The following is a 15,400-nucleotide window of genomic DNA, read 5'->3' as shown; positions in this document are numbered from 1 at the left end:
AGCATGGCCCCTGCGCAAGGATGACACGCAAATTCGTGAAGCGTTCCATATTTTCTTGCTTTGCGATGGAAGTGACTCCTCCCCCTCCCCCCCCCCCCGGATCTCGTATTATTAGTCCAACTCAGAATTGTATTTTAGGATCCAATCACAGCTAGGAGATTAGAATCGCAGGAGGAGGAGCTTCTGTTGGGCGGCGGCATCGCACGGTGCGATTTGCAGCGATTGCAATAAAATCAATCAGTGATTTGGGAGTCATATGGAAGTTGTGGATTTGCAAACCTGTCCTGCGTTTTTCTGCGATTCCGCCCCTGATTACATTTGCCTGGATGTGACTGGAGCCGGATACACGCGGCATCAGAGGATGTAAGGGGGCACTCTGAAGGATCTCATTTAGTACCACCTGAGTGCCCCCTTTCATCATCCAAAGTGCCCCTAAGGGGCCATTCTGGAGTATGTAAGGGGACACTCTGGAGGATGTAAGGGGACACTCTGGAGGATGTAAGGGGACACTCTGGAGGATGTAAGGGGACACTCTAGAGCAGGGGAGGGCCGGCAGCCTTAGGCTTGGGGGGGAAAGTCCAGTCAAATGGCCCACAGAGTGTGGAAAAGTGATGGATCAAGGAAAACAGTCTAAGATTTTTTCATGATCACAAGAGTCCGCACAGAGCCTCCCCTTACATCAGAGTTCGCACAGAGCCTCCCCTTACATCAGAGTCCGCACAGAGCCTCCCCTTACATCAGAGTCCGCACAGAGGCCCCCCTTTCATCAGAGTCTGCACAGAGGCCACCCTTACATCAGAGTATGCACAGAGGCCCCCCTTACATCAGAGTCTGCACAGAGGCCACCCTTACATCAGAGTCCCCACAGAGGCCCCCCTTACATCAAAGTCTGCACAGAGGCCCCCCTTACATCAGAGTCCGCACAGAGGCCCCCCTTACCTCAGAGTCCGCACAGAGCCTCCCCTTACATCAGAGTCCGCACAGAGGCCCCCCTTACCTCAGAGTCTGCACAGAGGCCACCCTTACCTCAGAGTCCGCACAGAGCCTCCCCTTACATCAGAGTCCGCACAGAGGCCCCCCTCACATCAGAGTCCGCACAGAGGCCCCCCTCACATCAGAGTCTTCACAGAGGCCCCCCTTACCTCAGAGTCCGCACAGAGCCTCCCCTTACATCAGAGTCCGCACAGAGGCCCCCCTCACATCAGAGTCCGCACAGAGGCCCCCCTCACATCAGAGTCCGCACAGAGGCCCCCCTCACATCAGAGTCTTCACAGAGGCCACCCTTACATCAGAGTCTGCACAGAGGCCCCCCTTACATCAGAGTCTGCACAGAGGCCCCCCTTACATCAAACTCTGCACAGAGGCCACCCTTACATCAGAGTCCACACAGAGGCCCCCCTTACATCAGAGTCCGCACAGAGGCCACCCTTACATCAGAGTCCACACAGAGGCCCCCTTACATCAGAGTCTGCACAGAGGCCCCCCTTACATCAGAGTCTGCACAGAGGCCACCCTTACATCAGAGTCCGCACAGAGGCCCCCCTTACATCAGAGTCCGCACAGTCCCCATACACATCAGAGTCTGCACAGAGGCCACCCTTACATCAGATTCTGCACAGAGGCCACCCTTACATCAGAGTCTTCACAGAGGCCACCCTTACATCAGAGTCTGCACAGAGGCCCCCCTTACATCAGAGTCTGCACAGAGGCCCCCCTTACATCAGACTCTGCACAGAGGCCACCCTTACATCAGAGTCCACACAGAGGCCCCCCTTACATCAGAGTCTGCACAGAGGCCACCCTTACATCAGAGTCCACACAGAGGCCACCCTTACATCAGAGTCCGCACAGTCCCCATACACATCAGAGTCTGCACAGAGGCCACCCTTACATCAGAGTCTGCACAAAGGCCCCCCTTACATCAGAGTCTGCACAGACCCCATATACATCAGAGTCCGCACAGACCCCATATACATCAGATCTGATGTAAGGGGTGTTCTGGGAAACTTGATCTAAGGGTGCATGCTGTGGACTATTGTGTAAAGAGGGTCTCTGCTCACCAAACCCTGCCTCTCCCCTCCCCTTTAACAAAGTCCACAGGGCACCCCTTTTTATACACTGGGAGGCAGGAGAGACTAGAGAGGGTGAGCTTACCAGGATGGAGGCTGAGGCGCAGGCAGGCTGTCTGATGCTTTTTTGGGTTCAGACTTCCTGTCCAGTGCCCACACATGCCCGAGGAGTGTGGGCAGGGCAGACTCAGAAGGAGGGGCAGGTGAGCTCTCTCTCTCCTCATGTCTGTGCAGAGAGAGAAGGGGATGTCAGTGCTGGTGTGCGCTGAGGCTGAGCTATGTGTGAGACGAGACATAGCTCAGCTCTGCAGCCATCTACCTCGGAGCTGACACAGGCACGGCTGCACAGTGGGAGGTGAGCAGCGGCCGTGACCTGTGATAACAGAGCTCCAGCAGGCATATTCCTGCTCTCCAAAAACAGCATTTGGTAGTGGCAGCCAGTGGCTGTGCATAGTGTCACCAGGCCGGGGGGAGATTTCCACCCTGACCCCCCTGCCAGCCCTCCCCTGCTCTAGAGGATGTAAGGGGGCACTCTGGAGGATGTAAGGGGGCACTCTAGAGGATATAAGGGGGCACTCTGGAGGATGTAAGGGGGCACTCTGGAGGATGTAAGGGGGCACTCTGGAGGATGTAAGGGGGCACTCTGGAGGATGTAAGGGGGCACTATAGAGGATGTAAGGGGGCACTCTAGAGGATGTAAGGGGGCACTCTTGGGGCTTTGATGTATGGTGGAACTCTGGGGACACATGCTGGGGACTCTGATGTGAATGTAGCGCTCACCCTGACTGCTGCACTCCATGTGATGTTTTCTTTATAACTTATTCTTGGCCCTCCATACATTATGCTGGGCACAGACCTCACCAAGGTGTCCCCACAGTCGCTGTCCATCTAGTACTAGTTCAACCATAGAAAAAAAATAAAAAAAATAGGATATATATAAAAAAAAAAATCAGATACAATGTTACATAGACAGGTTGAAAAAAGACACAAGTCCGTCCAGTTCAACCATTAAAAATAAAAAATAAATAAAAAGAAAATATATATATTAAAAATCAGCTACAATGTAATCGGATACACGGCCTAAGGACGGCCCCTCCCTCCTCCCAGAATCCTCTGCTGTGCTGATTTGCATGTTGTGCTTGTATCTGATGGGTAGAAGATCGGTTATTGATCGGTGTATGGAGCATGGGAATGTAGTGTAAGGAGAATCTGATCGGCAGACTTGTTATTAGTTTGGATACATTGATTGTGGAATCTTTATTAGTGATAATTCCTGATTGGCCGGCTCCCCATGAGCGGACATTTCTGGCTCTGGGTGTCCTTATATACCTCTCAGGATCACCATTGGATTGTCCTCGCTTCGGCAGGACATATACTAAAATTGGAACGATACAGAGAAGATTAGCATGGCCCCTGCGCAAGGATGACACGCAAATTCGTGAAGCGTTCCATATTTTCTTGCTTTGCGATGGAAGTGACCCCTCCCCCGGATCTCGTATTATTAGTCCAACTCAGAATTGTATTTTAGGATCCATTCACAGCTAGGAGATTAGAATCGCAGGAGGAGGAGCTTCTGTTTGGCGGCGGCATCGCACGGAGCAATTGCAATGAAATCAAACAGTGATTTGGGAGTCACATGGAAGTTGTGGATTTGCAAACCTGTCCTGCGTTTTTCTGCGATTCCACCCCTGATTACATTTTCCTGGATGTGACTGGAGCCGGATACACGCGGGCATCAGAGGATGTAAGGGGGCACTCTGAAGGATCTCATTTAGTACCACCAGAGTGCCCCCTTTCATCATCCAAAGTGCCCCCATGGTACTACTAAGGGGACACTCTGGAGGATGTAAGGGGGCACTCTGGAGGATGTAAGGGGCCACTCTGGAGGATGTAAGGGGACACTCTGGATGATGTAAGGGGTCACTCTGGATGATGTAAGGGGACACTCTGGAGGATGTAAGGGGACACTCTGGAGGATGTAAGGGGATACTTTGAAGGATGTATGGGGACATGCTAGAGGATGTAAGGGGACACTCTGGAGGATGTAAGGGGGCACTCTGGAGGATGTAAGGGGCCACTCTGGAGGATGTATGGGGACACTATGAAGGATGTATGGGGAAAAAGCTAGAGGATGTAAGGGGAAACTCTGGAGGATGTAAGGGGGCACTCTAGAGGATGTAAGGGGACACTCTGGATGATGTAAGGGGGCACTTTGGAGGATACAAGGGGACACTCTGCATCCACCCCTGTGCTGTGCCCTCCCGACCCCCCTGTACTATGCCCTCCCGACCCCCCAGCCCTTTACTGTGCTCTCCTGATCCCAGCATTGTGCCCTTCTGACCCCCCCCCTGTACGGTGCCCTCCTAATCCCAGTATTGTGCCCTCCTTACGCCCCCCCCCTGTACTGTGCCCTCCTGATCCCAGTATTGTGCCCTCCTGACCCCCCCCGTACTGTGCCCTCCTGACCCCCCTGTACTGTGCCCTCCCTGTACTGTGCCCTCCTGACCCCCCTGTACTGTGCCCTCCTGACCCCCCTGTACTGTGCCCTCCCGACCCCCCAGCCCTTTACTGTGCCCTCCTAATCCCAGCATTGTGCCCTTCTGACCCCCCCTGTACTGCGCCCTCCTGACCCCCCCCCACCCCCCCGTACTGTGCCCTCCCAACCCCCCTGTACATCTTAAAACAGGAAGTGTGATTCCCCTGATTGGATCTCCTATAAATCATTGGTGAGATCAGTCATGGGCGGGGTACACGTGTCCCATCGATCATCACTGCGCTCCCGCCCCGCCCTCCTCCGATCACCACAGGTACATCCAGCACTGCGCTCCCGCCCCGCCCTCCTCCGATCACCACAGGTACATCCAGCACTGCGCTCCCGCCCCGCCCTCCTCCGATCACCACAGGTACATCCAGCACTGCGCTATATAAATGTATCTGATTATATAAAAGGATGAAACTAAATATAAACTTTATGTGATGAGGTATTAATAGAATCCGTCTCATTATCTATGGAAGAGAGGAGCCCGGGGGGGGGGGGGGGGGGGGAGGGGTCGTATTATAGAACACACCTCTAATTTCCTGCCTAAGGAGGGGTGAGGTTCAGATTTGGCAAAACCAATTATACCCCAAAAATAACCCCCCCCCCCCCCAAAACAACTGACATTTTGTTTTAAACACTTTCACCCCCTTCCGGCCTTTCAGCGCTGTCGCACTTTGAATGACAATTGCGCGGTCGTGCGACGCTCTACACATGGGAGGATTTTATCATTTTCTTCACACAAATAGAACTTTCTCTTGGCGGTATTTATTCATCGCCGGGGGTTTTATTTTTTGCGCTATAAACAAAAAAAGACCAAAAGAAACACAAAACATTTTTTATTGTTTGTTATAAAATTTTGCAAACAGGACGTTTTTCTCCTTCACTGATGAGGAGGCACTGATGGGCACTGATGAGGAGGCACTGATGGGCACTGATGAGGAGGCACTGATGGGCACTGACGAGGAGGCATTGATGAGAAGGCACTGATGTGCACTGATGAGGAGGCACTGATGTGCACTGATGAGGAGGCACTGATGTGCACTGATGAGGAGGCATTGATGGGCACTGATGTGCATTGATGAAGTGGCATTGATGGGCACTGATGAGGAGGCACTAATGGGCACTGATGAGCTGGCATTGATGGGCACTGATGAGGAGGCACGGATGTGCATTGATGAGGTGGCATTGATGGGCACTGATGAGGCAGCACTGGAGGGCAATGCTAAGGAGGCACTGATAAGGCTGCACTTATAGGTGGCACTGATAGGCAGCACCGATAGGCACTGATAGGCAGCACTAATGGGCACTGGTAGGAGGCACTTATGGGCACTGATAGGTGGCACTGAAGGACACTGATAAGTGGCACTGATAGGCGGCACTGAAGGACACTAAGCGGCACTGATAGGTGGCACTGATGGGTAATGATAGGTAGCACTGATGGGCACTAATGAGGTTTCACTGGTAGGCAATGATAAGGAGCCACTGATGAGGCTGCACTGATAGGGGGCGTTGATGGGCACTGATAGGTGACACTGATGAGTACTGATAGGCACTGGCAGGTAGCACTGATGGGCACTCATAGGCGGCACTGATAGGTGACACTGATGAGGAGACACTGATTGGAAATTTTTCTCCTTCACTGATGTGCAATGATGAGGCGGCACTGATGGGCACTGATAAGGCAGCACTGATAAGGTGTCACTGGTAGGCAATGATAAGGAGGCACTGATGAGGTGGTATTGATGGGCACTGGTAGGCGGCACTGATAGGCAACATTGATGGGCACTGTTTGGACTGCACTGATAATCAGGACACGGATAATGAGTTCCATGATTTTCAGTGCCACTGCCAACCGGTCATTGGCTTTCTTCTTCTCTCCTCACGCTGTCATTGGATCCCATGGTAAAGGGCCGGGCGATCGCGGGGGGGGGGGGGGGGGGCGGCGCTCATGTACCCCTCCCCCTCCCGGCACATGAAGGGAAGTCCTGGAAGGAATGATGTGACTTTCTGTCCACCCCGAGGACAGTCCCGGCCCCTCCGTCCTGCACATGTGTGGTATGCGGAGACACTTGTATTTATTATTATTATTATTATTATACAGGTTTGTGTTTCTGTTGGTAACTTATTTGATTAAATAAAGATTACAGAAAAAAAAAGGGAAGTTTTGGAGCTAAAAAAACTTTTGTTCTGAAATGCAAAACAGGCGGCTGACTTCCTGCCAGGCAGAGAGAAGATTCAAATTCCCCTCCCCCGTCCTCCTGGGTTGTCGGTGAGTCCTGAGTGTTTGAGCTTCACAGACCCAGCAAAATATTTGTTATCACCTCTTGGGGGGGGGGGGGATGTTAAAAACAGGTGATTGAGCTGCATTTTTACCACCCCAACCGCCCTCCTGAAGCTGCAAAGGCAGCCAGACCGCACTGTACACATGCCAAAGCGTTGGCAAAAAAAGAAGAAACGACCCCCGTCTCATGTTTGGCTGGCTGTATGGCATTGTACATATCTTTGTAAATAATTTTTTCTTGTAATGTGACTATGTATATATGTGGAGTTTTAAATAAAACTTAAAAAAAACAAAAAAAAGTACCCCAGCGAATGTGACACATTGGAGCGATTGGGGGCGCTCTACAACAGCCCCGCAGCTGCGTACATTGCGACACTGCGGTGCAACATTTACAGGGTTCAAAGCGATGCAGAAGGAAACATATCACCTCCTCGCGGCCTGTCAAACGCCTCTGAACAGTGATCCGCCACAGATCACTTTTCAGAGGCAGGGCCGTCTTAATAGCATCATGGGCCCCTGGGCAAAGTAATGCTCTGGGGCCCCTACAATGGAGTGCAGGTAAACAGACATCAAGTAGGTAGGAGGTAGGTGATATCTAGAGTGTAGAGGGGTCAGAGTGCTGGGGGCATATCTGGGATGTAGAGGGGCAGCGTGGGCTCAAGGACCAGCTGCTTTGGGGAAAGGGCAGGGGCCCCCATGCAGCAGGGGCCCCTGGGCAGTGCCCAGGTGTGCCCTCTCATTAAGACAGCCCTGGTGCCCGCTAGTTGTAAACTTAGAATCAGGTGTCTTTCACACTGGTATCTATGGGGGCATTAAAAACTGGCAGCTGAGCTGTGTTTTTTTCAGTCCTCATCCCCCTCCCCCTTCTCTGACCACCCAGGGGGCACCACCCGTCAAACTCACCCACTGAGATCAACAGAGCCACACCGCAACCACGAGCCCTGTGCTTGGCTCACAGCTTTCAAATGTAAAATTGCAGTAAAAAAAAAAAAGGCGTCAAGAGGTGTCAGTAGCACCTTCCTAACACCAGCTGCCAGCTGTTGCTATACCGCCCTCTAAAAAGTGATCCACCACAGATCGCTCTTCAGAGGGTGGTAAGCATTACTGTCTGAAGGAGCCCATACTGACTCCAGCAAGCAAATCCTATGCAATGAAATCATTGGTCAAAGAGAAACAAAGAGAAACAAAGAGAAACAAAGAGAAACAAAGTCACCTTTTCTTTATATCAGCAAATTCTAATAATTCACACAATGATTTACATATAAAATATCTACAGAAAACCAAAACACACCAATAGAAAAAAATTCAACAGTCATTGCCCAATGAAAACCCAAATTTAAATCAGCCAAATACATTGCAGGTAGACAAGCGCACGGCCCAAAAATGCGTTTGTTTTCGTTTTATTAGTTTTTCCGTTTCTCTCGTTTGTCGTGGTCATTAGTTATGAATAAAATTTGCTATTTTGAATAAATTTATCAATGTGAAAATCCAAAAATTAGAAAACATGGGAAAACACTGGGCACAGTGGCAGCATTTGGGGCACAGTGGCAGCATTTGGTGGGCAAAGTGGCAGCATTTAGGGCACAGTGGCAGTATTTGGGGAAAAGTGGCAGCATTTGGTGGGCAAAGTGGCAGCATTTGGGGCAAAGTGGCAGCATTTGGTGGGCAAAGTAGCAGCATTTGGGGCACAGTGGCAGCATTTGGTGGTCAAAGTGGCAGCATTTGGTGGGCAAAGTGGCAGCGTTTGATGGCACAGTGGCAGCATTTGGTGGGTAAAGTGGTAGCATTTGGGGCACAGTGGCAGCATTTGGTGGGCACAGTGGCAGCATTTGGTGGGCAAAGTGGCAGCATTTGGGGCACACTGGCAGCATTTGGTGGGCAAAGTGGCAGCATTTGGTGGGCAAAGTGGCAGCATTTGGGGCACAGTGGCAGCATTTGGTGGGCAAAGTGGCAGCGTTTGATGGCACAGTGGCTGCGTTTGATGGCACAGTGGCAGCATTTGGGGTAAAGTGGCAGCATTTGGGGCAAAGTGGCAGCATTTGGGGCACAGTGGCAGCATTTGGTGGGCAAAGTGGCAGCATTTGGTGGGCAAAGTGGCAGCGTTTGATGGTACAGTAGCGGCATTTGATGGTACAGTAGCGCCATTTGATGGTACAGTGGCTGCGTTTGGTGCAGTGGCTGCGTTTGATGGGCACAGTGAGGCTGCAATTAATGGGTGTTTTTTTTTTCAGAATTTGCCCCCCGGCTGCCAATGGGTCCCGGGACCCCATCAGATGTCTACATGCCAACGTGGACCCGAATGAGACATTCAAAAGGGACGATCTGACGGCTCCCAAATCCAGTTCTTCTATTGGACACTTAAATAAGTTACAATTCCCTGTCTCCGCGTTTTCCTCGAATTGAACCCAAACTTTCTGGTCCAAACCGTCTCGTCCTCCTCCATGACCAATCCAGACATCATCTCAGAGGGTCTTCTGAAAGGAGGAGGGGCCTCCCTTCCACGAGTCACCATCACGATTATTACGTTACACGGACGAATCTTCTTCACACTTTTTTGACCAAAAGTATCCACGGCAAGACGGCCGCCATGACGGCCACAAGAAATATTAGCAGCAGGACCATAATTATGGACGGGGAGCGGCAGCAGTGGACCCTGGCATCCACGTGCTGGGTAAGCGTTGGGGCGATGACGTCCTCGTTATACATCGGCTGCCCTTGGTCGCTGATGACGAAGACTTGGGAACCGTAGGCGTGGTTGGCCGAGTCGAGGTTGGTGTCCCCGAGGCAGGTACACCTGGAAAGGTGGGGGCTGTCCGACTCGCTGGTCTCGGTGATGGGGATCACCAAAGTGTTGGGGTTCCTGAGAAGCGAAGGCGTGTGCCTCAGGCATGATGAGGGCGTGACGGGAACCTCCAAGATCTGGTTGAGTTCCCCGGTCCGCGGGGGTAAAATGAGGCCCCTGTTGGTGAGGAAGGTCACGTATCGGCACAGAGGGCAGATGATGTTCTTTTTTATTGAGCCCTCTTTCTTGGCCGTCACCAGATACTTCACCAAACAGTCGTGGCAGAAGGAGTGGCCGCAGCTCAGCCGCCGCTCCGCGGTCCCTGGGTTCTGGAGGCGTTCGTAGCAGACGGGGCACTCGTTGCCAGGGGTCTCTTTGGCGTTGTCCTCGTTAGACATGGCCTCTGTTTTCTGAAAACCAAAGAGAAAATATTTAGTGCCAGATAACCGGAACAAAATAATTTCATGCCGATTCACCGAATGGAGGACCTCAATACCATGCAATGGAGAGGGAGTTCCTGTCGGGATGAAACCCGGAGAACCAAATGCTTTCAGTGATATATTTATCAGACCAAAAGGTAGAAAATAAAAATGTTAATTTCTGGGGTTACTTACCCTTTAAGGGCTCATGCTGACCCCCCACTCAGTAGTAACCCCCACCTCTGCTGATCCCCTACTTAGTAGTAACCCCCAGCTCTGCTGATGCCCCACTTAGTAGTAATCCCCAGCTCTGCTGATCCCTCACTCAGTAGTAACCCCCATCTCTGCTGATCCCTCAATTAGTAGTTATCCCCAGCTCTACTGATGCCCCACTCAGTACTAACCCCCAGCTCTGCTGATCCCTCAATTAGTAGTAATCCCCAGCTCTGCTGATGCCCTGCTCATTGGCAACCCCCATCTCTGCTCATGCGTCACCTAGTAGTAACCCCCAGCTCTGCTGATCCTCCATTCAGTAGTAGCTCCCAGCTCTGCTGAGCCTATGGTTTTTTGATCCTCCTCTCTCTCTCTGGTCCCCACTCACCTCCTGCTATATTGCTTCTACGCTGTGCAATACGTATGGCAGCTAGTTTCTCCTGCTCTGGTCCCTCAGCTCTGCTGGTCCTCTGCTGACTTTAACACACATTGGGCCAGATCCACAAAGAACTTACGCCGGCGTATCTATTGATACGCCGCGTAAGTTCTATGATGCACCGTCGTATCTTTGTTTTGTATCCACAAAACAAGATACTCCTGAATGTGGGCTCGATCCGACTGACGTACATCTTAGTACGCCGTCGGATCTTAGGTGCATATTTACGCTGGCCGCTAGGTGGCGCATCTGTTGATTTCCGCGTAGAGTATGCAAATTAGCTAGATTCGCCGATTCTCAGAACGTACGTCCGCCCGGCACATTTTTTTTCGTCGTTTACGTAAGGCTTTTTTCGGCGTAACGTTACCCCTGCCTTTATGAGGTGTACGCAATGTTAGGTATGGACGTCGGGACAGCGTCGAATTTTCCGTTGTTTACGTCGTTTGCGTAAATGGTTCGCGAATAGGACTTTGCATAAGTTACGTTCACATCGTCTAGGCATTGAGTGGGCGTAATTTAATTAGAAAATTCGACGTGATACTGAGCATGCGCAAAAAAGCGTCATTTACATGGGGTCATGCTTAGTTTACATAAAACACGCCCCCCTGGTCCTCATTTGATTTAGACGCGCTTACGCTGGCACATTTACGCTATGCCGCCATAACTTACGGCGCAAATTGTTTCTGGATAAGGAAACTATGCTCTAAGTTACGGCGGCGTAGTGTATGTGAGATACGCTACGCCTGCCTAAAGATAGGCAGTTCTTTGTGGATCTGGCCCATTAACACTACTGTTTCAACATGTTTTTTTGTATGTTTTTGATGCTTCACTGATGCTATTTTGAAGCTTTATTGTGCTGTGTGGATGGCAGGTGTGTGTGTATGTGAGTGTGCATCAAAAACCTCTGACGAAGACCCCCTCAGGGGGTTGAAACGCGTCAGCAATTGTCATTTGCCTGCACATGTTTAATGTCGGATCGCATGACAATTTTCATGCTTGCATCTTGGTGTGTGTACATAATACAAGAGATTTTTTACCAGAGCTCATAACTGTTATGATTCCAATACATTTTATACAATAAAACCTTTTATTATAAACCTTTGTTCATTTTTGAATCTGCTGCCTAAAAAGTCTAAAACTCAAAGCTACGTGGAATCCGAGAATATAAGAGGACAAAAAGTCACGCCACATTGGCCGTCGTCTGATAATAGGCTGGTGACACTTTAACAGCTTCAACCGACTTCTACTCTCAATGCCAAAACAAGGAGGTGGGGAAGCTCTGCATCGATGTTGTAAACAGCAATTACTTAAAGTTCCAAGTCCACTCAATTGTAAATGAGATATGGGGGGGGGGGGGTGCTTCTGACTGCTTTGCCCTGCCTATAAGCTGTCCCTTGGTACTGGACATGTAAAGTATTGCAGCCTTACTGTCCTCTCTGTACAGACTTTGGTAAATGGGAACTGAAGTTACTCACTTGTCCCTTTTAGGACAGGGGTCAGGGTGGAGGACAGGGGTCAGCAGGGCATGGACAGGGATCAGTAGGGCAGAGGATCAGGATCAGAAAGGTGGAGGACAGGGGTCAGCAGGGCATGGACAGGGGTCAGCAGGGTGGACAGAAGCACTGCTGGCAGGGCAGAGGAGAGGGGTCTGCAGGGCGGAGGGCAGAAGTCTGCAGGGTGGAGGGCAGGGGTCTGAAGGATGGAGGATGGGGTCAGCATGGTTGAAGGGCAGGGGTCTGAAGGATGGGGTCAGCAGGGCAGAGAGCAGGGGTCTGAAGGATGAAAGATGGGGTCAGCAGGGTGGAGGGCAGGGGTGTGAAGAATAGAGGATGGGGTCAGCAGGGTGGAGGGCAGGGGTGTGAAGAATAGAGGATGGGGTCAGCAGGGTGGAGAGCAGGGGTCTGAAGAATAGAGGATGGGGTCAGCAGGGTGGAGGGCAGGGGTCTAAAGAATGGAGGATGGGGTCTGAAGGTGGAGGGCAGGGGTCACCGCACATACACAGCCACTACAGTGTATGTTTATGTATCTTTCGCGCTGAGTTTATTTTGTTTCCAGCAGCTATAATATGTCTCTCTCTCTCTCTCTCTCTCTCTCTCACAAACCAGCAGTAAATCATTTCTTCTGGTAATTAAATAACTGTGATGGCATCTTACCTTTGTGCGATGAGGAAGGTCGGCTTCAAGGCTGCGAATGATGAAACGGTCGCTTCCCAGTCTACTGACTCTGAGTGGACCTGTGGGGTGGAAGGTCTCGCTTCTCCAGGTCACGCTTCTACAGGTCTCGCTTCTTCAGGTCTCGCTTCTTCAGGTCTCGCTTCTTCAGGTCTCGCTTCTCCAGGTCTCGCTTCTCCAGGTCTTGCTTCTTCAGGTCTCGCTTCTCCAGGTCTCGCTTCTTCAGGTCTCGCTTCTTCAGGTCTCGCTTCTTCAGGTCTCGCTTCTTCAGGTCTCGCTTCTCCAGGTCTCGCTTCTTCAGGTCTCGCTTCTTCAGGTCTCGCTCCTCCAGGTCTTGCTTCTTCAGGTCTCGCTTATCCAGGTCTCGCTTCTCCAGGTCTCGCTTCTTCAGGTCTGCTGTCCAGGTGATCTAAAAGCAATAGAAGACTGTGAGGCAGAGAAGGGAGGAAGCAAGGCGGCAGGCGGGCAGGCGGGAGGGCGGATGGGCAGGGTGTCTTCTCTACTGAGTAAATGCTATTTTGCTCCTCATCCAGTCCTGCATGATCTGACATGAATCACTGGAGGCTGCTTAACCTGTTTCTTGCCTGGTGGCTCCGGCATGGAGACGGGAGCCAATTCTTGTCACAGCCGAATAATACACTATATCTATAAATTGTCAGGATTATAACTTTTACCTTTAAGCTGAACCCCATGCAAATGACTTAATAGGCAGATGACTTGTATACATGGGCGCTCTCTTACTCCGCCAAAGGATTTGTATTTCTGTCCATCCAGTCCTGAGAATTGCACAGCTCTACTACACAGCATAGCCCTGTTCGGCATGGCAGGAGAACTGATTTTTTGCTACTGCAGGTCGGTAACACGTACAAGCCTGGTCCCTCCCCCAGCCTGTGACTGGACAGTGAAAGGGGAAGCAGGAGGCTGATGAGCTCATCTCTCTGTCACTCTGCTCTTTCACCTCCTGGCAGCACATTTCTTCATAGCGCACGAGCGTGCAGCACAACTTAATTGGCTCCTTGGGCTGCTTCTCCGTCTCCCAGTCTGAATTCTGCTGTACAGGAGACCGAAAGAGGCGGATGCCAGGTCCCTTTCCATGGTCAAGGTGGCACACAGAAGCCTGGTGAGATTGTGGGTTCCGAATAACAAGTGTGATAGACAGAAGCTGAAAAATGCATTTCTTGAGAGACAGCTTCACCTTCACAGGATGGCAAGAGTTACAGGAAACTCAGGATGGAGAGGCAATAATAACAAAACAGACCGCTACACTTTAACTGACCTGTTTATTCCGTATTCACCCATGACGGGAATGCTGCCATTCCGAGACGGGCGAGACAAAACCGAGAGCACATGTTAATCAGTTATTATCTGTGTGGTTGTTTTTCTGAAACCAGTGACAACACTGAGACTCCTATTCTCATTATCACTAGAGACCAGTGACATCACAGAGACCGAGAACACAGCCTATCCAATCACTAGAGACCAGTGACATCACCGAGACCCTTTATATTCATGAGAACACAGCCTATCCAATCACTAGAGACCAGTGACATCACCGAGACCCTTCATATTCATGAGAACACAGCCTATCCAATCACTAGAGACCAGTGACATCACCGAGACCGAGAAGAACACAGCCTATCCAATCACTAGAGACCAGTGACATCACCGAGACCCTTCATATTCATGAGAACACAGCCTATCCATCACTAGAGACCAGTGACATCACGAGACCCTTCATATTCATGAGAACACAGCCTATCCAATCACTAGAGACCAGTGACATCACAGAGACCCTTCATATTCATGAGACACAACCTATCCAATCACTAGAGACCAGTGACATCACCGAGACCCTTCATATTCATGAGAACACAGCCTATCCAATCACTAGAGACCAGTGACATCACCGAGACCCTTCATATTCATGAGAACACAGCCTATCCAATCACTAGAGACCAGTGACATCACAGAGACCGAGAAGAACACAGCCTATCCAATCACTAGAGACCAATGACATCACAGAGACCCTTCATATTCATGAGAACACAACCTATCCAATCACTAGAGACCAGTGACATCACAGAGACCCTTCATATTCATGAGAACACAGCCTATCCAATCACTAGAGACCAGTGACATCACCGAGACCCTTCATATTCATGAGAACACAGCCTATCCTATCACTAGAGACCAGTGACATCACGAGACCCTTCATATTCATGAGAACACAGCCTATCCAATCACTAGAGACCAGTGACATCACGAGACCCTTCATATTCATGAGAACACAACCTATCCAATCACTAGAGACCAGTGACATCACAGAGACCCTTCATATTCATGAGAACACAACCTATCCAATCACTAGAGACCAGTGACATCACCGAGACCCTTCATATTCATGAGAACACAGCCTATCCAATCACTAGAGACCAGTGACATCACCGAGACCCTTCATATTCATGAGAACACAGCCTATCCTATCACTAG

At 50.7% G+C, this 15,400-nt stretch overlaps 1 protein-coding gene and 2 non-coding genes across 3 annotated transcripts in view; 2 read left to right on the top strand and 1 right to left on the bottom strand.

Moving 5' to 3' along the window:
• The window catches only part of LOC120919681, a 107-nt gene extending 52 nt beyond the window's left edge, over positions 1-55 (top strand). Inside the window, exon 1 of the small nuclear RNA XR_005744616.1 lies at positions 1-55. This exon is cut by the window's left edge and continues 52 nt beyond it. This is a non-coding gene — a small nuclear RNA (U6 spliceosomal RNA).
• Positions 56-3,420: 3,365 nt separating this feature from the next.
• Positions 3,421-3,527, top strand: LOC120919680. Its single transcript, XR_005744615.1, has one exon. It is a non-coding gene; the product is annotated as a U6 spliceosomal RNA (small nuclear RNA).
• Positions 3,528-9,056: 5,529 nt separating this feature from the next.
• Positions 9,057-12,972, bottom strand: RNF222 (ring finger protein 222). Its single transcript, XM_040331140.1, has 2 exons — positions 12,893-12,972; positions 9,057-10,081 (listed from the first exon to the last, which is right to left on the bottom strand). The coding sequence occupies exon 2, from the start codon at positions 10,067-10,069 to the stop codon at positions 9,434-9,436; it is 636 nt and encodes a 211-aa protein (XP_040187074.1). The 5' UTR covers positions 10,070-10,081; positions 12,893-12,972; the 3' UTR covers positions 9,057-9,433.
• Positions 12,973-15,400: the final 2,428 nt, after the last annotated feature.

The sequence above is a fragment of the Rana temporaria genome, chromosome 12 (assembly GCF_905171775.1).
Source record: "Rana temporaria chromosome 12, aRanTem1.1, whole genome shotgun sequence".
Classification (NCBI taxonomy): domain Eukaryota; kingdom Metazoa; phylum Chordata; class Amphibia; order Anura; family Ranidae; genus Rana; species Rana temporaria.
The sequence above is the reverse complement of the archived record's forward strand: the minus strand, read 5'-3'. Positions and strand labels throughout refer to the sequence as shown.

What these genes read in the sequence shown, in the direction of transcription:
- RNF222 (XM_040331140.1), bottom strand. Translation starts at nt 10,069, where the DNA reads ATGTCTAACGAGGACAACGCCAAAGAGACCCCTGGCAACGAGTGCCCC.